At 42.0% G+C, this 23,427-nt stretch overlaps 2 protein-coding genes across 3 annotated transcripts in view; both read left to right on the top strand.

Moving 5' to 3' along the window:
• Positions 1–1,016: 1,016 nt before the first annotated feature.
• LOC116372076 (malate dehydrogenase, cytoplasmic) lies at positions 1,017–10,497 on the top strand. The gene is made up of 10 exons (XM_031821156.1): positions 1,017–1,768; positions 3,005–3,106; positions 3,601–3,697; positions 5,274–5,449; positions 7,748–7,870; positions 8,071–8,169; positions 8,280–8,357; positions 8,594–8,707; positions 9,228–9,317; positions 9,629–10,497. Exons 1-10 carry the CDS (start codon positions 1,508–1,510, stop codon positions 9,749–9,751), a joined length of 1,263 nt encoding a protein of 420 aa, XP_031677016.1. The 5' UTR covers positions 1,017–1,507; the 3' UTR covers positions 9,752–10,497.
• A 477-nt stretch (positions 10,498–10,974) lies between these two features.
• Positions 10,975–23,427, top strand: part of LOC116372075 (UTP--glucose-1-phosphate uridylyltransferase-like) — a 66,692-nt gene continuing 54,239 nt past the window's right edge. The window contains exon 1 of one of the 2 annotated variants that reach the window (XM_031821155.1): positions 10,975–11,419. Coding sequence is in view for 1 of the 2 variants with exons in the window: in XM_031821154.1 (XP_031677014.1) it covers positions 12,837–12,855 (19 nt within the window). In the remaining variant the exon portion in view is untranslated. Of the gene's footprint in view, positions 11,420–12,351; positions 12,856–23,427 lie in introns of those variants that run through there. The other variant, XM_031821154.1, reaches the window with a different exon arrangement.

Raw genomic sequence — 23,427 nt, 5'->3', positions numbered from 1 at the left:
TAAAGACGCTGAATGTATCCCTCCAGGAAAAGCATCCGAGTGAGTGAAACAGTACCCCTCTGTCTCTTCATGTGTAGGCCATCTATCTGTCTCGTCAAAAAGAGTACCCTTAAAATATATATATATAAAGCCAATCAGCGTTGAGGTAAACTGAGTAAGCTTGATTGTGCCCCTGAGTAGGCTAATGTTAACTAGCTGGCCTGGCACATCATTTCCCATGAAAGGAAGTTAGGCTAGCGTGCAAACATTTGAGCCAGGTAGACAACACAAACTAAAAGCATGTACTGTATGACAGAGTCATGAAAGAGAGGAGGATGTTGAAATATTGAAGTTGAAATGGTGCTGGAATAGTGGCGGGCAGCTCTGTTGCAGTAACTCTCCGTGGTTCTAAATCCATAGCTGTTGAGTTGTCCAGAACACTCGTAAACATTAACTTGCTTTACCATACTGTAGTAGGTCACGTAACTGTTTGTGTACTTCACCATACAGATGTCGCTCTCTGGTTTTGTGATGAAACAAAGGTGTGGTTGAATTTATTCTGCCACTGTGTCTTCTTATTGTCTCGGCCTTTAGGCCTGTATATCAGAGTGGCAAGGGATATGAACTAACAGGTTATAGAGCAAACAACGCAATTATCACAACACAATTATCTTAATTATCACAACACAATTATCACAATTATCTTAATTATCACAACACAATTATCTTAATTATAACAACACATGTAATATGGGTTTTTCTCCTGGCTTGGCTTCCTCAGTGATTTTATCCATTCACCACTACTGCTAAATGGAATGTTTGAAGGAGAACAAAATTGAACTAATTAAAAGCACAGAAAAAAAACAGATTAAAGTATATCATTTAAAAAATATATATTTAGTTTTGCTTTTATTATTTATCCCTTGGAGAGCTGTGGTGTCATTTAACAACAAAGGAACCGATTTAATCAATTAACTTGACTCGCTGCCGGAGAGGACCGAGAGGCTGAAGAGGACATAGAGGTGGGAGAAGGGGCGCAAGTGACACACGCAGCAGCCGGCGGAGGCGCATAGCTGAACTCAGCCGAGCGGGCAAACACACAAACAGGGAAGTAGCTAAATCATCAAAAAGTCGCTGGGGCAGCCTTAAAAAGTAGCTAAATTTGTCGCTATACTCTTTTACGAATAAAAGCCGCTAGAGGGGAATGAAAACTCTCTAAATCTAACAACAAAGTCGCTAAATTGGCATCACTTGCTCCGACACCTTTGGCTAGCAGCGGAGCTCTATAAAAATATACATACAAATGATAGCTTTACAACAAAAGTTAAAGTATCCTTATTTCAACTGAATAAATCAATCAAATACAAATATGCAAGAGACAGTTCGGGACTTTTTGTAATTAGTAAATAAAAGGGGACTTTAAATGTTAGTACTGAATAATGGGTCTAGTAGTTATTTATTCCCCTGTCAACCTCATTAACTTTAAAAAGGTCAACGTACACAGCTGAAGCATACTGTACTGTCAAAGATGTGTAAAACTAACCCAGCGTACTGTACTGTCTTTGGTACTATCACAGATAGAACAATGAGAGTTAGTTATACAAATATCTGGTACTACTGTCTTTGGCTGAAGGATTTGCGACTACATTTCCCGAGAGCCACCAGCTTTGCGGCGCATGCCTATAAACGATTTACTGGCCACCTCGTGACCACTCTGATTTCAAGAAATAGGGGTGACCTCTTGTTGCAAGAACAGTGGGAGAATAGTCCAAGTTACCATACAAAGATGGTAAGTAACAAACAAAAAGTTGTATTAACTTTGTTTAAGGAACTTTAGCTTTACTGAAATTATAAATGCGCACACCTGCTATAGTATGTACGCTGACAGCGAGGTGGCTTTTCGTTCGCTTGTTGCCAGCAACCAACGCTTGCTTTTGCAAGTAATTTAGCTAACCTAATTTATACAGTAGCTAGTTAGCTACCGGTAACCAACTTTTGTATCAATTTAAACATGTTTGTAAAACGACTTTTGCTTGTGATATGTCTAAAGACAAGTTGGAAGAAGTACAATCTCTAATTCCTTGTTGGCAATGTGCCAGTCAATTTGGCAGGTTCTCGTATAATCTCATTTCGACAGCTGTGTAGTATGCACATGTGTCTACATTTCTTTGACAAGGTCAAATTGGCAGAATGTGTTAATGTGGCCTAACGTTATCTAAGTAAGTTGTCTAATTATGGCATGCGACTTTCTCCCCAGCAAAATGCAATTGCTTGTTTTTGGACTCTACATTTGTGTGAAAGGTTGAATAAAAATAAAAAAGGTTGAATTAATGGTGACAGTTTTCTACAGTAGCTATAAATATCTCGTCTCAGATGGCTCGAGGAGTGAGTTCTATTTTTAAATTCACCGTGGCTTACCTCGTGAGTTACTAAATCTCCACTCCGACATTGTCAGGTCACGGATCCCATATGAAATACTATTGTTGGAGAAGAGCTACAATTCTAGTACAGTTCTCTCTAGTATTGTCACTGACTGTCACTTTACGAGTGAACTCTTAGCCAATTCCTCAAACGTATCCCACTCACCTCATTCCCATTTCATGTACACCTCATTTTTACCTGACTGTTGTTGACTGTTTTTCCTATACAAGCCTATTACATAACATTGATATTATTGTAAAACTACCCAAATGTTTTCCCTAGCTGGATCATTTCCTCAAACTCCCAAGTAATGCCTGGTTCACCTCCAATATTTTAATATGTGCCCCTGAAATTTCAGTGAGGAGGACCAAACATGTGTCAGTGCTTGGTTGTGTTCTTTTGTCAACAAATGGAAGAAAATGAACTGAAACGAGGACTTACTTCCTGAACTTGTCCAAAAATAAATACACATTTGTATTCCATTGTGAAACATTTTACTACAGGTTTTAGGCTAATTCACTCTGGATAAGTCTCTAAATAACCTATGTGTAATGTGCCCTAATGAATAGGACCCAGATCTGTGTTTCTGTGTCTTGTGTTGCAGTCTGCTGAACCTGTTCGTGTTCTGGTGACCGGCGCTGCTGGGCAGATTGCCTACTCCTTGTTGTTTGGCATCGCCAAGGGAGATGTGTTCGGCAAAGATCAGGTAGAGGGAAGGAAGAAGCTTTGGCTTGACTTGCATTACGTAATATCCCAGCTGATCCTTTTAGGGGTTGTCTATTGTCTGAAATTACACCCTATTCCCTATATAGTCCACTACTTACCCTATTTGCTCTGGTCAAAATGAGTGCACAATATAGGGAATAGGGTGCCATGTCAGTTAAATAAAATAAAAAATCATGACTGATGGGCAACATGCAGCATCACACACTACCCCTTCAGTCACACAACCTGCAAAGCTTCACTCAAGGCTTTAGTGTCCTTGAATTGCCTGAAATAGAACCACTAGCATACAGCCTACTGGCAGGTTCATAGGCCTAACACTGTCCCTTCAAATAGTCATAACAAACAGTGTTGTCAATGTAGTAATTATCATACACATCTGTTCAGTTAGCAATCTACCAGCCTGTAAGTCAACGGAAAGATCAATAGATCCTACTCATTTATCTACTCCTGTCATTTCATGGTCTCTCCTCTCAGCCAATCACCCTGATCTTGCTGGACATCACCCCAATGTTGCCAGTCCTGGATGGCGTGGTCATGGAGCTACAGGACTGTGCCCTCCCACTCCTCAGAGGTAAACCATGGGGCAGACAACACTCACTGGATTGACGTGGCTTTGCTTTAGTTGTGAGGCACCAGTAGTATCTCCATCTCCATTGTGACTGGTATTTTTCTGTTGTCAATGGTGGTGTCCTTGCTTTGTTCTCACCTCGGCTGTGAGGCCCCAGTATTAACGCTCAGTGCTGCAAAGACAATGTTCTCTCTGTGTATGGTAGTGTTGCAAAGACAATTTTCAATGTGGGGTGGGGGATGTCTGTAGTGTGGTGACCCTGTGTCCCAACCAGATCTGGCTTCAAGCACTATTTAAATTCTTTCAAATATTTTTAAGGTGTTTGCCAGATCGGTGGGATTTTCAGAATTGCCATAATCTCGCAGTATCCCTTTTAAAGCAGTTAACTGGCAAGTCTGTCCCACAGACAACGGTAGCAGAACAAAGGGATCAATACAGGGTTTGCTGAAGCTAACTGTAAAAGCAAAAACAGTGTGACTGAGCTGATGAGAATGTAAGGTGTTGTGACAAAATGGGGATTGAAACAGGGGGAACTACACTGAGACAATGTGATGGGAAAACAAACACAAGCCTTTGTTTCTCCATAGAGGCCACTTTCATTGTCAAGAGATCACGTCTGAAACATTGTGCTTGAAGGACTTAGCCTGATAAAGCACTCCTTAAAAAACAAATTCCCGCTGTCCTCGATCATAATTACCCCCCCCTCCCTTTTTGTTTCTATTTTTGCCTAAAATTACATTCTCAAATCGAACTGCATGTAGCTCAGGACCTGAAGCAAGGATATGTGTATTCTTGCTACCATTTGAAAGGAAACACTGACGTTTGTGGAAATGTCAAATTAATGTAGGAGAATATAACACATTAGATTTGGTTAAAGACAATACAAAGAAAAAAACAAGCTGTTTTTGTACCATCTTTGAAATGCAAGACAAAGGCCATGTTTTATTCCAACCCAGGTGCAATTTAGATGTTGGCCACTAGATGGCAGTGGTGTATGTGTGAAGTTTTTTTGACTGATCCAATGAACATTGCATTGCTGGTCAAAATGTTCTATCAAGACTGCCCAAATGTGCCTAATTGGTTTATTAATACATTTAAGTTCATAACTGTGTGCTCTCCTCAAACAATAGCATGGTATTATTTCAGTAAAAGCTACTGTAAATTGAACAGTGCAGTTAGATTAACAAGATTTGAAGTTGTCTGCGACTATCCAATATGTCTGTCCTGGGAAATGTTCTTGTTACTTACAACCTCAGGCTAATGTGATTAGCCTATGTTAGCTCAACCGTCCTGTAGGGGACACACCGAGCCTTTAGAGATTAATTAGACAACACTAGTAAAACCTTAAACGATTAAGTAGTCTTTATTATCTAGTTTTTTTCCCTCTGTTTGTTGGTCGTCCATGTGCTGCCCATTGAACCAACCCTGGTCTGTTGTATTTTTGCTTCGTCTAGAGGTCATTCCCTCAAACAAGGAAAGAAACCTACAAGTGTCTTATAGTCCCTCCCTTTTCATGCTTCTTTTTTCTGACTACTTGATACCGACTGAACAAGCCCCTGTTTATCCCATCTGTTTTCAGAGGTCATCCCCACGGACAAGGAGGAGGTTGCCTTTAAGGACCTGGATGCTGCTATCCTGGTGGGCTCCATGCCCAGGAGAGAGGGTATGGAGAGGAAGGATCTGCTCAAGGCTAACGTGGCCATCTTCAAGAGCCAGGGGGCCGCGCTGGAGAAGTACGCCAAGAAAACTGTCAAGGTGAGATAATAGCCAGAGCCCAACAGACAGGGTTTGTTGTCTGTGTGGGGTGTCTGGTGACTGTCAATGTGTCCCTAAATGTCAATGCAGACTTAGCTGTCTGTCAACACTAGCAGGTACCCTGTGTTTGTGGTATAGTGTAAGCCATGTGTCCTTAGACATAGAGAGGACTTGTGATGCTGCACCTCAGAGCTGTTGAAATTCAGTTCACGTGTTGGGCTCTTAATTCCTATGGAAAGACTGGCCTGGAATGCCATTGTGTGTGTGTGCATAGTTTGTGGGTTTGTTTTGTGAGCGTGTCTTGATTTAAAAAAATCAAACTGCCTGCATGTCTTAACACTACCCCACCCATCTGGTCTGTAAGCTTAATGTTGTATTCACCCTGGCTGAGTTCCATCCCAGGAGTTGCTCCACTTCTGTCTAGAAGCCTCACATTGTATCCACCCTGGCTGGGTTCCATCCCAGGAGTCAAGGGAGACATTATGATTCTCTCCTGCTCCCCAAGTGTGCACTTGGACACTCACCTTCATGGATTTACAAAATAAATGGACTGTTGTGAGGAATATGGTGGAAACTATAGAATTATAATGAGTCATTTTAATAGTAGAGAATAGGAACTCCGCCAAGGACTGGAATGTCCCGACTAGTGCCAGTTGGACTGTGGGTGTGTTGTGAGGAGGCCTTTTGGCCTTGGACACTGATCTAGCAACAGGTGTTGGGCTGTCAGACGAGTGTGACTGCTTGTGTGTGTGCTGGCACTTGTCCTGCACCCTTGTCATTTCTTCCCCAAGTGACATTGTTGCAAAAATTGAACGCGTCTTCAGGCAGAGTGCAAGGCTGAAGCTGCCATGATAGAACGTCTTCAACCTTACTCTGCCTGACTGTCTAGCATGGCGTCTTCAACCTTACACTCTGTCTAGCATGGCGTCTTCAACCTTACACTCTGCCTGACTGTCTATCGTGGCGTCTTCAACCTTACACTCTGCCTGACTGTCTAGCATGGCGTCTTCAACCTTACACTCTGCCTGACTGTCTAGCATGGCGTCTTCAACCTTACACTCTGCCTGACTGTCTAAGGTTGAAGACGCCATGCTAGACAGTCAGGCAGAGTGTAAGGTTGAAGACGCCACGATAGACAGTCAGGCAGAGTGTATCGTGGCGTCTTCAACCTTACACTCTGCCTGACTGTCTATCGTGGCGTCTTCAACCTTACACTCTGCCTGACTGTGTAGCGTGGCGTCTTCAACCTTACACTCTGCCTGACTGTGTAGCATGGCGTCTTCAACCTTACACTCTGTCTAGCGTGGCGTCTTCAACCTTACACTCTACCTGACAGTCTAGCATGGCGTCTTCAACCTTACACTCTGCCTGACTGTCTATCGTGGCGTCTTCAACCTTACACTCTGCCTGACTGTGTAGCATGGTGTCCTCAACCTTACTCTGTCAGGTAGAGTAAGGTTGAAGACACACTCTGCCTGACTGTCTAGCATGGCAAGGTTGAAGACTCCATGAAAGCTTAAATGTCAAACGATGTTTATAATCAATCCTCTGTTTTTGTCATGAATGATCCATATTTCAACTGGACAATAGCTTCAATAGAAAAGGAAATACAAGAGACGCAGTCCCGGTCACGCGCAGGACACATCTCTGGAAATGTCCACTGTCCTCATTGAAAGTGCTGTTTCTCCCTTATTTTTCAAAGTAAAAGCCTGAAATAATGCCTAAAGACTGGTCACATGTTGAGGAAGCCATAGATAGTGAACTGGGTCATACGTTGTTTGTATGGTGGATAGGCTTTCAATGGGAAAACAGACATTTTCAATATAATAGCATTTCCTGGATGGATTTTCCTCAGGTTTTCGCCTGCCATATTTTATACTCAGACATAATTTTAAGTTTAGGAAACATTAGTGTTTTCTATCCAATACTACCATGCATATCCTACCTTCTGGGCCTGAGTAACAGGCAGTTTACATAGGGCTCCTTATTCAAACTACTCAATACTGCCCCCGTTTCCAGAAAGGTTAAGTCTAATAAGTCTACTCACAAACGGCTGTAGCATCAACTGTTTGGAAACTCTCCGTTGAGACTCGCAGGAACATGATGGGTGGTCTGTTTGTTCTACAAGCCTGACGGGACTCGTCTGTACCTTCTGTTTGTAGTATCTGAACCGTTTGGGCTACAAACTGACCCCAGTGGAAAGGGGAGGTTCTCCCCATCACCATGGTGTTTTCTGTCTTGCTCTGTGTGTGTGTTGTACGACTGTTTTATAACATGGCCTCTCCTTGTCTCCGTCAGGTCCTGGTGGTAGGTAACCCAGCCAACACCAACTGTCTGATCGCAGCCAAGTCTGCCCCGTCCATCCCCAAAGAGAACTTCTCCTGCCTCACCCGTCTGGACCACAACCGCGCCCGCTCTCAGGTACCTGTGTGGAGAAGTGGGTTTGTTCCCTTGAACCCCCTGAATGAATAGTTACTCCAATCCCTGATGATGACTGAGTCTGTCTGTACTTGAACTGTAGTGGGTGTTTTAAGTTTCATTGGGGACAAATAGTGTGTGGATTATCTTAATAGATGGTAATATCATCCTTACACAGCTCTCTTGCCTCCCTCCCCCTCCAGGTTGCGATGCGCTGCGGCGTGCCAGCCACCCAGGTAAAGAACGTGATAATCTGGGGCAACCATTCGTCCACCCAGTACCCAGACGTCCACCATTGCAAGGTAATATATCATTTATCACAATGTAATAATGAAGTATTAGTATTCCACTGCAAGGCAGTAGTGAATACTGTGTGTAATATTATTTAACAATATGTCATTATTTTACCAAGGTCAACATGGCGGGCAGCGACCTGGCCTGCTTCGCCGCTGTTAAGGACGATGACTGGCTCAAAGGGGCCTTCATTTCTGTGAGTTTACTCTACTGTAAAACACATGTTCATCTCGCTGTGTGAACTTTAACCCCCCCCCCCCCCCTTGGAGATGGTCCAAGGGAAAGTGACCTCTGACCTTCTCCATGTGTTTTGATAAGGGGAGAGGAATCCTGGAAAGATTCATTGAGACTGCTGAAGAAGACTATTGGAGTATGGATGAGACATTTTTGTAAGGCATCGCTCTTCCTCCCCCTCTTCCTCCCCCTTCTCAGACAGTGCAGCAGAGGGGTGCTGCGGTTATCGCGGCCAGGAAGCTGTCCAGTGCCATGTCTGCAGCCAAGGCTATCTGTGATCACATGAGGGACATCTGGTCAGGCACTCCTGAGGTCAGCTAAGTGGGACAACTCTGTGGCTTTAAGATACAGTTTTAGGATTAGTGTACCCTACCCAAATCTTCATTGTAAACATTTTAAGGCTATATTTAATAACTACTAATCTATAGGGCACTCGACTATTTAAAGTATAGATGAATCTCAATTCTTCACCCTTCTCCCAGAATGGGCACTCCCAGAATTCCAAACAGTCATGGATTAAAAAGTCATGGAATAATATTTGGCTGGAGTCCATTGTTACATTGCTGAGATGTGTGCAGTTGCACACTTTGGGAAGAGGGTGTAGAATCGTGGAGCAGCCTGTCTTTAGGTTAATGGCTCCTGAACAGTGTGGAGCAGCCTGTCTTTAGGTTAATGGCTCCTGAACGCAGCGTGGAGCAGCCTGTCTTTAGGTTAATGGCTCCTGAACAGTGTGGAGCAGCCTGTCTTTAGGTTAATGGCTCCTGAACGCAGCTTGTCTTTAGGTTAATGGCTCCTGAACGCAGCCCTAACCTCTGACCTCTTGTGTTTGCAGGGAGAGTTTGTCTCCATGGGTGTCTACTCCAGCAGTAACTCCTATGGTGTCGCCGAAGACCTCATCTACTCATTCCCTGTTCACATCAAGGTGAGACAGATCCCAGACACTCTGCTCTCTACACTCCTCCATACTAAGGCTGCGTTTACATTGGCCGCACAATTCTGATCTTTGTCCCAATTATTGGTGAAAGATCTTATCTGATTTGTCAAAAACCAATAATTGGGACAAAGATCATAATTGTGCTTCATGATCAGCTGTCATCACCACTTAACCAGAGAGCTCTGCTTCTAGTGACTATAAACAGGTGCTTTAGTCTACGACCAACTACCTATTGCAATGGGAAGTTGATCACTTTGGCCTATTGTTCAATATACATTATTCTCCTGTCTTATCCTCAGGACAAGCAGTGGAAGATTGTGGACGGATTGGCCATCAACGACTTCTCCCGAGGCAAGATGGACGCCACGGCAGCCGAGCTGGTGGAGGAGAGGGACACCGCCGTCACCTTCCTCAGCGCTTGACTACGCTCCCAGCCACGACAACCAACCCGGAAACAGCACTTGGACGCAGAACCCAGACCTCCAGACTCACGTCTGTGATGCTGCATTCACGTGCTACTCGGAACTTAGGAAACTCTGGAATATCCAACTTGGAAGTTCCATATGAACGGTTTAACTTATGTTTTACAGCAAATATTTTTTTTTTTTTTTAGACCTGAGTTTCTGGTCATTCTGATAGCACATGAACATGGCATGATACACTCACTGCTGCAGCTCTGTGTCCAAAACATTAATGTTACAAACTTCTGAACAGGTTATCCCTGTTTGGATGGTTACCATGCTTACCATGGAATGGAGAATTGTTATTGGTAGTTGATGCACTAGTAGTTACTATGACGATCATTGTTCAACTTAAATTGTTGCTCAGTCAGAACAATAAAATCAGCAAACAATGTATAGTGTTTCTAGATTTAAATTTATATTTTTGTGAAACAACTCTTGGTTAAATTATTTACCCTTATTTTTTTGTTTTGTTTACTATTTGGCATTATGATATTTGACAATCTGAATGTGATCACCACCTGTAATCCTATTTATAATTGTAGCAGGTGGTTATGGCATAGTCCTGCCACTAGGGGGTAGCACATTCTAATCTGTAAAACCCAGGACAGTAAAGTGTATCTATGGTTAATTATGTTTCAAACCTCTGGATATTATCTCCCTGGACTCACTCCTGACTAAACAATAAAACATTTATCCTCAACTGATTCAGTAAATTTCACAATTTCTGCACAAATCACCATTTTATTAGTCCTATGAATAGTGTAGCTAGCCACAGTATAATGACGTGCTAGCTTGCCAGCTCTCCTTTCAACAGTGCAGCATCTATTATAAAGTAGTTAGTAAAACAAATATTAAGATTAGTCGGAGGAAGTGTGATCCATAAATGTTAAATTATATATAGTTTACACCCAGAATGTCCTATATCAGATTTTCCTTGACTTGTATTGCTTTGTCACCTGTAGTAAAAAAAAAAAGTCCTTCCATTTGAGTCGTAAGGATTTATGTACTGCAATTCAATCAGAACATTATTTAAAATCACTGAGTGACCATGTTCGTAAGCATTCTGTTACGTTCCATGTTAATAGTCTGGTTTCTAACCCAAATACCCGTAGGCCTGACTCCGGGATGGGCAACTCCAGGCCGGAGTGGTGTGTCTCTTCCCCCCCCCCCCCCCCCCATTGGAGTCCTGTGTTCTAGCTGGGGGGAAAGTATGACACTAATCAGGCCTCGAGTTGCCCAGGCCTCTAGCTATGAACCCATTAGTATGAATGTGTTCATTGACGTGGCATCAATGTCGTGGTTCTGGTATTTGGGGTTCAGGAACGTCGTGAAAAACTGCATTTTCATTGGCCACAGCATTCGGATACAAGCTTTTCATTGGTCCTTGTTTTAGAATGGCATTTCTATATCATTTTGATCAAATTAATCTATTATAGTGTTTTGTGTGAACTAATTACTAAAATACCTGCCCAATATTCAATACAATGTGTTGCATGTCATTTTTATGTAAATAAACTCCCAAGGGGACATTAGTTGCGCTAATTTCACAGGTCTTCGCGGTTGTGTCCATACTTGGACAAGCCTATCGCACGATTTTCCTGTCGCCAACATACTACAAGTCAAACAGTAAGGAAATGCATTTATTAGCTCAAATAAATTGTCCAATACCTTGCTGGGTGCCAATAATCATAACTGTCGTCGTAAAAGAAGTTACAAGAGTAGCCCAATAGCACTACGAGTGGTTTGATCTTTGTAGGCCTATTATTGGGTAGGCTATCTACATTGTCATAGCATATTCTGAATGTATTGGAAAACGAATAGAAACAATAGCCAGTTGATCTGGTGATAATGTTGAAATGTAATTTTTTCAATCATGTATAAATCGTGTTTGATGTGTAGGCTATGCTATACAGTGGAAAAAACGTAATAACCTGTCCCCATCATTTCCGCATCCATCGTTCTGCATTCGGGAATGTAACTAACAAGTCGATTCGATATACCACTAGGCTACATTTATTTTAAGGTTAGGCTAGACCTATAGATCGGTTATTCGTGTGGGCCGGGTCTATGCTGGCTTTAATATGTTACTGATTTACTGTATCTATCTGATTGTCTACGCTAGACTATCTTAATATATATATATATATATAAGATATCATGGGGGCGAGGCTAAAGCAAGAGAGGGAGTATATTAGTAGAAGCAAATGCCGCGTTCAAACCCACTGGGAACTTGTGAAATCTCCGGCTTCAGTGCGTTCATGACAACTGGGAACTCGGGGGGAGAAAACTAGCTCCTAATGGAAAAAAATAGTTTAGAATCGTCATCCAATTCCAAGTGGGAAACTAGGGCATCTTTGTTGAGGTGCGACTTTTTGACCTGAAGATCACTGACGTCATTATTTGGCCTTTTATATATATATATTTTTTTTTATAATTTTTTAGTTCCAAGTTGTCTTGAAAGCACCAAAAGGTCCAGAGCCAGTCCGGGAGGAAATGTGACGTGGTTTATTTGCTTGGGAAAGGGGCAGACCCGAAATCCGTACAAGGCATAGGCTAATTGTATTTGTGAAATATAGTCTACATAAATACCAATAGGTAGGCTACAGTCGGGCCGGGGGGGTGCGTTTCATTAGGCTGAAGTCAAGTGAGATAAACGATTGATGGAATAAAGGTCGGGTTGTCACGCTTTGGAAAGTGCTGGCGGTGGAGGAATTGCGAAAAGGATTTCATTTGTGAGAGAGGAGTGCTCTAGCAAGTTATGGCTTCAACAGTCCATTCTGCACTGGGGTGGCCATATAGATGAATGACTGAATGACCATTTGGGGTTTTACAAAAAACAACAAAAAAAACGTTATTTTTCTTCTGGAATATGTCTTACATTTTATTGGACTATTTGACCAATTTCGTTTCAATATAGTTATAGTTGAATATCCTTGATAACTTTATAGGCTGCCTAGTGGAAATACCGATTTTGGATTTATACAGAACATTTGACCTCCATAGGTGATTTCTGATTATTGAGCCTTTATAACATTTCGGGAATATGGCACGTTATTTTGAAGGTAAGTGATTGTGTGGATGCAGCCTACTACAATGATGAAGAATGAATACCACAATGAATGTATTGAAAATAAGTTTAACAGCTTCTACTTGTACATTGTCTGGAGACACGGTCTAAAGTACCAACTAGTGTTATAATTTGAAGTACTATCCTCTGGGAATACAATGTACACATTGTTGTATATATTTTTTTATCCAAATGAATTCAATGTAATTCAATAACAATGAATTGTCTTAGTCTACTTGGTTGAATGTTGCTATCACTTGAAAGGTACCTCAGTACCATTGGACCTCAGGTTGGGCCTAACAAATTAGCTCACACTTCTTACTGTCATGTCCAATTCCAAACTTGCACGCTGACAGGTCAAGAATGGGTACCCCCACTAAATCCTCCATACCAGAGATAGCTGTTCTTTCTCCTCTGACATAATTAGAGTAATATAACAATAGTAGCTTATGTTATTTGAGAATGCAATAGTTGGGCTACTCATTGCCGTTGTTGTCCAATCACGCCAGCAGTTTGGTAGCCCCAGCCTTTAGTTGGGCTACTCATTGCCGTTGTTGTCCAATCAGGCCAGCAGTTTGGTATCCTCAACCTCTAGTTAGGCTACTCATTGCTGTTGTTGTCCAATCACGGCAGCAGTTTGGTAGCCTCAGCCTCTAGTTGGGCTACTCATTGCTGTTGTTGTCCAATCAGGGCAGCAGTTTGGTATCCTCAGCCTCTAGTTGGGCTACTCATGGCTGTGGTTGTCCAATCAGGCCAGCAGTTTGGTATCCTCGGCCTCTAGTTGGGCTACTCATTGCTGTTGTTGTCCAATCAGGCCAGCAGTTTGGTAGCCTCAGCCTCTAGTTGGGCTACTCATGGCTGTGGTTGTCCAATCAGGCCAGCAGTTTGGTATCCTCGGCCTCTAGTTGGGCTACTCATTGCTGTTGTTGTCCAATCAGGCCAGCAGTTTGGTAGCCTCAGCCTCTAGTTGGGCTACTCATGGCTGTGGTTGTCCAATCAGGCCAGCAGTTTGGTATCCTCAGCCTCTAGTTGGGCTACTCATTGCTGTTGTTGTCCAATCAGGGCAGCAGTTTGGTATCCTCGGCCTCTAGTTGGGCTACTCATTGCTGTTGTTGTCCAATCAGGGCAGCAGTTTGGTATCCTCGGCCTCTAGTTGGGCTACTCATTGCTGTTGTTGTCCAATCAGGCCAGCAGTTTGGTAGCCCCAGCCTACCATATACTCATTCATTTTGGTTCTTGGTCTTGGGTTTGGCCGGTGTAGGCCGTCATTGTAAATAAGAATTTGTTCTTAACTGACTTGCCTAGTTAAATAAATGTTCAATTTAAAAAATGTCCCTGTCAGTCACTCACGCCATACAGGAACCACTGCCTGGTGATAGCTTATTAGAAATGACAGTGTCAGATGTCCCAAAACCATAGAACAAGTCACAGTGTTGACATGTAGCCTATTCAAAATGGATGTCACCGGTCAAAGTCTATTTCCTGGTAGTGGAATAGAGCTGTTGTATTACTGTTGCACTAGACGAGGCTGTTACTAATCTCATAGATATGTTATAGGGAGATGGGGAGCTACTAGACTGTTACTAATCTCATAGATATGTTATAGGGAGATGGGGAGCTACTAGACTAGACTGTTACTAATCTCATAGATATGTTATAGGGAGATGGGGAGCTACTAGACTAGACTGTTACTAATCTCATAGATATGTTATAGGGAGATGGGGAGCTACTAGACTGTTACTAATCTCATAGATATGTTATAGGGAGATGGGGAGCTACTAGACGAAGCTGTTACTAATCTCATAGATATGTTATAGGGAGATGGGGAGCTACTAGACTGTTACTAATCTCATAGATATGTTATAGGGAGATGAGGAGCTACTAGATGAGGCTGTTACTAATCTCATAGATATGTTATAGGGAGATGGGGAGCTACTAGACTGTTACTAATCTCATAGATATGTTATAGGGAGATGAGGAGCTACTAGAATAGACTGTTACTAATCTCATAGATATGTTATAGGGAGATGGGGAGCTACTAGACTAGACTGTTACTAATCTCATAGATATGTTATAGGGAGATGGGGAGCTACTAGACTGTTACTAATCTCATAGATATGTTATAGGGAGATGGGGAGCTACTAGACGAGGCTGTTACTAATCTCATAGATATGTTATAGGGAGATGGGGAGCTACTAGACTAGACTGTTACTAATCTCATAGATATGTTATAGGGAGATGGGGAGCTACTAGACTGTTACTAATCTCATAGATATGTTATAGGGAGATGGGGAGCTACTAGACTGTTACTAATCTCATAGATATGTTATAGGGAGATGGGGAGCTACTAGACTGTTACTAATCTCATAGATATGTTATAGGGAGATGGGGAGCTACTAGACGAAGCTGTTACTAATCTCATAGATATGTTATAGGGAGATGGGGAGCTACTAGACTGTTACTAATCTCATAGATATGTTATAGGGAGATGAGGAGCTACTAGACGAGGCTGTTACTAATCTCATAGATATGTTATAGGGAGATGGGGAGCTACTAGACTGTTACTAATCTCATAGATATGTTATAGGGAGATGGGGAGCTACTAGACTGGGCTGTTACTAATCTCATAGATATGTTATAGGGAGATGGGGAGCTACTAGACGAGACTGTTACTAATCTCATAGATATGTTATAGGGAGATGGGGAGCTACTAGACGAGGCTGTTACTAATCTCATAGATATGTTATAGGGAGATGGGGAGCTACTAGACGAGGCTGTTACTAATCTCATAGATATGTTATAGGGAGATGGGGAGCTACTAGACTGGGCTGTTACTAATCTCATAGATATGTTATAGGGAGATGGGGAGCTACTAGACTGTTACTAATCTCATAGATATGTTATAGGGAGATGGGGAGCTACTAGATGAGGCTGTTACTAATCTCATAGATATGTTATAGGGAGATGGGGAGCTACTAGACGAAGCTGTTACTAATCTCATAGATATGTTATAGGGAGATGGGGAGCTACTAGACTGTTACTAATCTCATAGATATGTTATAGGGAGATGGGGAGCTACTAGACTGTTACTAATCTCATAGATATGTTATAGGGAGATGGGGAGCTACTAGATGAGGCTGTTACTAATCTCATAGATATGTTATAGGGAGATGGGGAGCTACTAGACTGTTACTAATCTCATAGATATGTTATAGGGAGATGGGGAGCTACTAGATGAGGCTGTTACTAATCTCATAGATATGTTATAGGGAGATGAGGAGCTACTAGACGAAGCTGTTACTAATCTCATAGATATGTTATAGGGAGATGGGGAGCTACTAGACTGTTACTAATCTCATAGATATGTTATAGGGAGATGGGGAGCTACTAGACTGTTACTAATCTCATAGATATGTTATAGGGAGATGGGGAGCTACTAGATGAGGCTGTTACTAATCTCATAGATATGTTATAGGGAGATGGGGAGCTACTAGACTGTTACTAATCTCATAGATATGTTATAGGGAGATGGGGAGCTACTAGATGAGGCTGTTACTAATCTCATAGATATGTTATAGGGAGATGGGGAGCTACTAGATGAGGCTGTTACTAATCTCATAGATATGTTATAGGGAGATGGGGAGCTACTAGACTGTTACTAATCTCATAGATATGTTATAGGGAGATGGGGAGCTACTAGATGAGGCTGTTACTAATCTCATAGATATGTTATAGGGAGATGGGGAGCTACTAGACTGTTACTAATCTCATAGATATGTTATAGGGAGATGGGGAGCTACTAGATGAGGCTGTTACTAATCTCATAGATATGTTATAGGGAGATGGGGAGCTACTAGACGAGGCTGTTACTAATCTCATAGATATGTTATAGGGAGATGGGGAGCTACTAGACTGTTACTAATCTCATAGATATGTTATAGGGAGATGGGGAGCTACTAGATGAGGCTGTTACTAATCTCATAGATATGTTATAGGGAGATGGGGAGCTACTAGATGAGGCTGTTACTAATCTCATAGATATGTTATAGGGAGATGGGGAGCTACTAGACGAAGCTGTTACTAATCTCATAGATATGTTATAGGGAGATGGGGAGCTACTAGACTGTTACTAATCTCATAGATATGTTATAGGGAGATGAGGAGCTACTAGACGAGGCTGTTACTAATCTCATAGATATGTTATAGGGAGATGGGGAGCTACTAGATGAGGCTGTTACTAATCTCATAGATATGTTATAGGGAGATGGGGAGCTACTAGACTGTTACTAATCTCATAGATATGTTATAGGGAGATGGGGAGCTACTAGATGAGGCTGTTACTAATCTCATAGATATGTTATAGGGAGATGGGGAGCTACTAGATGAGGCTGTTACTAATCTCATAGATATGTTATAGGGAGATGGGGAGCTACTAGACTGTTACTAATCTCATAGATATGTTATAGGGAGATGGGGAGCTACTAGACGAGGCTGTTACTAATCTCATAGATATGTTATAGGGAGATGGGGAGCTACTAGACGAGACTGTTACTAATCTCATAGATATGTTATAGGGAGATGGGGAGCTACTAGACGAGACTGTTACTAATCTCATAGATATGTTATAGGGAGATGGGGAGCTACTAGACTAGACTGTTACTAATCTCATAGATATGTTATAGGGAGATGGGGAGCTACTAGATGAGGCTGTTACTAATCTCATAGATATGTTATAGGGAGATGGGGAGCTACTAGACGAGGCTGTTACTAATCTCATAGATATGTTATAGGGAGATGGGGAGCTACTAGATGAGGCTGTTACTAATCTCATAGATATGTTATAGGGAGATGGGGAGCTACTAGATGAGGCTGTTACTAATCTCATAGATATGTTATAGGGAGATGGGGAGCTACTAGATGAGGCTGTTACTAATCTCATAGATATGTTATAGGGAGATGGGGAGCTACTAGATGAGGCTGTTACTAATCTCATAGATATGTTATAGGGAGATGGGGAGCTACTAGACTGTTACTAATCTCATAGATATGTTATAGGGAGATGGGGAGCTACTAGATGAGGCTGTTACTAATCTCATAGATATGTTATAGGGAGATGGGGAGCTACTAGATGAGGCTGTTACTAATCTCATAGATATGTTATAGGGAGATGGGGAGCTACTAGACGAGGCTGTTACTAATCTCATAGATATGTTATAGGGAGATGGGGAGCTACTAGATGAGGCTGTTACTAATCTCATAGATATGTTATAGGGAGATGGGGAGCTACTAGACTGTTACTAATCTCATAGATATGTTATAGGGAGATGGGGAGCTACTAGACGAGGCTGTTACTAATCTCATAGATATGTTATAGGGAGATGAGGAGCTACTAGACTGTTACTAATCTCATAGATATGTTATAGGGAGATGGGGAGCTACTAGATGAGGCTGTTACTAATCTCATAGATATGTTATAGGGAGATGGGGAGCTACTAGACGAGGCTGTTACTAATCTCATAGATATGTTATAGGGAGATGGGGAGCTACTAGACGAGACTGTTACTAATCTCATAGATATGTTATAGGGAGATGGGGAGCTACTAGACGAGACTGTTACTAATCTCATAGATATGTTATAGGGAGATGGGGAGCTACTAGACTAGACTGTTACTAATCTCATAGATATGTTATAGGGAGATGGGGAGCTACTAGATGAGGCTGTTACTAATCTCATAGATATGTTATAGGGAGATGGGGAGCTACTAGACGAGGCTGTTACTAATCTCATAGATATGTTATAGGGAGATGGGGAGCTACTAGATGAGGCTGTTACTAATCTCATAGATATGTTATAGGGAGATGGGGAGCTACTAGATGAGGCTGTTACTAATCTCATAGATATGTTATAGGGAGATGGGGAGCTACTAGATGAGGCTGTTACTAATCTCATAGATATGTTATAGGGAGATGGGGAGCTACTAGACTGTTACTAATCTCATAGATATGTTATAGGGAGATGGGGAGCTACTAGACGAGGCTGTTACTAATCTCATAGATATGTTATAGGGAGATGGGGAGCTACTAGATGAGGCTGTTACTAATCTCATAGATATGTTATAGGGAGATGGGGAGCTACTAGATGAGGCTGTTACTAATCTCATAGATATGTTATAGGGAGATGGGGAGCTACTAGATGAGGCTGTTACTAATCTCATAGATATGTTATAGGGAGATGGGGAGCTACTAGACTGTTACTAATCTCATAGATATGTTATAGGGAGATGGGGAGCTACTAGACGAGACTGTTACTAATCTCATAGATATGTTATAGGGAGATGGGGAGCTACTAGACGAGACTGTTACTAATCTCATAGATATGTTATAGGGAGATGGGGAGCTACTAGACTAGACTGTTACTAATCTCATAGATATGTTATAGGGAGATGGGGAGCTACTAGATGAGGCTGTTACTAATCTCATAGATATGTTATAGGGAGATGGGGAGCTACTAGACGAGGCTGTTACTAATCTCATAGATATGTTATAGGGAGATGGGGAGCTACTAGATGAGGCTGTTACTAATCTCATAGATATGTTATAGGGAGATGGGGAGCTACTAGATGAGGCTGTTACTAATCTCATAGATATGTTATAGGGAGATGGGGAGCTACTAGATGAGGCTGTTACTAATCTCATAGATATGTTATAGGGAGATGGGGAGCTACTAGATGAGGCTGTTACTAATCTCATAGATATGTTATAGGGAGATGGGGAGCTACTAGACTGTTACTAATCTCATAGATATGTTATAGGGAGATGGGGAGCTACTAGATGAGGCTGTTACTAATCTCATAGATATGTTATAGGGAGATGGGGAGCTACTAGACTGTTACTAATCTCATAGATATGTTATAGGGAGATGGGGAGCTACTAGACGAGGCTGTTACTAATCTCATAGATATGTTATAGGGAGATGAGGAGCTACTAGACTGTTACTAAACTCATAGATATGTTATAGGGAGATGAGGAGCTACTAGACGAGACTGTTACTAATCTCATAGATATGTTATAGGGAGATGGGGAGCTACTAGACGAGACTGTTACTAATCTCATAGATATGTTATAGGGAGATGGGGAGCTACTAGACGAGACTGTTACTAATCTCATAGATATGTTATAGGGAGATGGGGAGCTACTAGACTAGACTGTTACTAATCTCATAGATATGTTATAGGGAGATGGGGAGCTACTAGACTGTTACTAATCTCATAGATATGTTATAGGGAGATGAGGAGCTACTAGACTGTTACTAATCTCATAGATATGTTATAGGGAGATGGGGAGCTACTAGACTGTTACTAATCTCATAGATATGTTATAGGGAGATGGGGAGCTACTAGACTAGACTGTTACTAATCTCATAGATATGTTACAGGGAGATGAGGAGCTACTAGACGAGGCTGTTACTAATCTCATAGATATGTTATAGGGAGATGAGGAGCTACTAGACTAGACTGTTACTAATCTCATAGATATGTTATTGGGAGATGGGGAGCTACTAGACTGTTACTAATCTCATAGATATGTTATTGGGAGATGGGGAGCTACTAGACTGTTACTAATCTCATAGATATGTTATAGGGAGATGAGGAGCTACTAGGCTGTTACTAATCTCATAGATATGTTACAGGGAGATGGGGAGCTACTAGGCTGTTACTAATCTCATAGATATGTTATAGGGAGATGGGGAGCTACTAGACGAGGCTGTTACTAATCTCATAGATATGTTACAGGGAGATGAGGAGCTACTAGACTAGGCTGTTACTAATCTCATAGATATGTTATAGGGAGATGAGGAGCTACTAGACTGTTACTAATCTCATAGATATGTTATAGGGAGATGGGGAGCTACTAGACTGTTACTAATCTCATAGACAAAAAATGAGATGAGGAGCTACTAGACAAGACTGTTACTAATCTCATAGATATGTTATAGGGAGATGAGGAGCTACTAGACTGTTACTAATCTCATAGATATGTTATAGGGAGATGGGGAGCTACTAGACTAGATTGGGGAGCTACTAGACTAGACTAGAATCTCATAGATATGTTATAGGGAGACCCATCATCTACAACAACCTCTACAACCCTATGTTATAGGGAGACCCATCATCTACAACCCCATGTTATAGGGAGACCCATCATCTACAACATCATCTACAACCCCATGTTATAAGGAGTCCCATCATCTACAACCCCATGTTATAGGGAGACCCATCATCTACAACCCCATGTTATAAGGAGACCCATCATATACAACCCCATGTTATAAAGAGACCCATCATCACAACATCATCTACAACCCCATGTTATAAGGAGACCCATCATCTATAACATCATCTATAACCTCATGTTATAAGGAGACCCATCATCTACAACCCCATGTTATAAGGAGACCCATCATCTACAACCCCATGTTATAAGGAGACCCATCATCTACAACCCCATGTTATAGGGAGACCCATCATCTACAACATCATCTACAACCCCATGTTATAAGGAGACCCATCATCTACATTATCATCTACAACCCCATGTTATAGGGAGACCCATCATCTACAACCCCATGTTATAAGGAGACCCATCATCTACAACCCCATGTTATAGGGAGACCCATCATCTACAACATCATCTACAACCCCATGTTATAAGGAGACCCATCATCTACATTATCATCTACAACCCCATGTTATAGGGAGACCCATCATCTACAACCCCATGTTATAGGGAGACCCATCATCTACAACCCCATGTTATAGGGAGACCCATCATCTACAACATCATCTACAACCTCATGTTATAAGGAGACCCATCATCACAACATCATCTACAACCTCATGCTTTAGCCACAACCCATCAGAGTGAATAGAAATTGGTGGGGTAAATTATTTATTCCAAATTCCACTCCAGGGCTAGAGGCACAGCTACAATAGCCTACATAAGGATATCACTAGCCTTGGTCCAAGGTGTTTTACAATAGCCTACATAAGGATATCACTAGCTCTGGTCCAAGGTGTTTTACAATAGCCTACATAAGGATATCACTAGCTCTGGTCCAAGGCATTTTACAATAGCCTACATAAGGATATCACTAGCTCTGGTCCAAGGCATTTTACAATAGCCTACAAAAGGATATCACTAGCTCTGGTCCAAGGCGTTTTACAATAGCCTACAGAAGGATATCACTAGCTCTGGTCCAATATGTTTACAAGAGCTAGGATATCACCTACAAGGCTCAAGAACTGGACAAAAGCAACCCAGGATTGTGTCCCTAGTCTCTACACCTCCTGACCCAGGATTGTGTCCCTAGTCTCTCTACACCTCCTGACCCAGGATTGTGTCCCTAGTCTCTACACCTCCTGACCCAGGATTGTGTCGCTAGTCTCTCTACACCTCCTGACCCAGGATTGTGTCGCTAGTCTCTCTACACCTCCTGACCCAGGATTGTGTCGCTAGTCTCTCTACACCTCCTGACCCAGGATTGTGTCCCTAGTCTCTCCACACCTCCTTACCCAGGATTGTGTCGCTAGTCTCTCCACACCTCCTGACCCAGCCTTTGGGAAACACTCTTTAAGGGAATAAACGTAAACACAAGGGTCAATGGGGTTGAGTTTGGGAGCAATGGGGTTGAGTTTGGTAGCAATGGGATTTAGTTTCTCTTTCATCTATCTCACTGTTGGCTGAAGCCACTCCATGGCTTGTGGTTAAGTTAGATTTCTCATACACACACACACACACACACACACACACACACACACACACACACACACACACACACACACACACACACACACACACACACACACACACACACACACACACACACACACACACACACACACTACTGTGCTGCGGCAGTGGCACACCTTCTATGATTACTTCTCTCTAAGGAAGGCTTCCCACCCTGGAAAATGAGAGGGTTTCATGCGCCACATTTATCTGTGCACTCATTTTCTCATTGGACAAGTCCAGGTACTCTCTCCCTGTTTCACAGCTATTTTTCTCAGTTTGTTGCCAAATGAACATGACCCAGAACTCACAACAGGTACTAGTCCATGCCAGCTGTTCAGTGACATTTATAGCATACATTGTTGGGAATTAAAGTGGATGACAACATGCAAATCAAACATATGGTAGCTTCTTGGAATGCACAACATTCCATAACCTGACAGGAGTCAAGTCAAACCACATTCTAGTACCAGGCTTGATTAACGTTGTAGAGTATCTCAGTAGAGCAGGTTCTAAACCATGATGCCTGCAGGATCCGCCCCCTTTGCCTCGGAACCCACATTTAACCAGATTGGAATTATGGTTTACATCTATTTTTTGTTGTTGCAATTATATGACAAGGGAACAAAATGACCACCTCTTCCATTGTATATAACTCCATAAAGCTCATATTCTTGATGGTGAATGGTGGCAAGCTCACTGGTTTGAGACCACAAAATCAACCAAATCTGCTTAATAGTGCTGTTGATAACACTTTATTTAACATCTGGCATGGGAT

The sequence above is a fragment of the Oncorhynchus kisutch genome, unplaced genomic scaffold (assembly GCF_002021735.2).
Source record: "Oncorhynchus kisutch isolate 150728-3 unplaced genomic scaffold, Okis_V2 scaffold3899, whole genome shotgun sequence".
NCBI classification, from domain to species: domain Eukaryota; kingdom Metazoa; phylum Chordata; class Actinopteri; order Salmoniformes; family Salmonidae; genus Oncorhynchus; species Oncorhynchus kisutch.
Note: the sequence above shows the minus strand (reverse complement) of the source record. Positions and strands in the feature narration are given on the sequence as shown.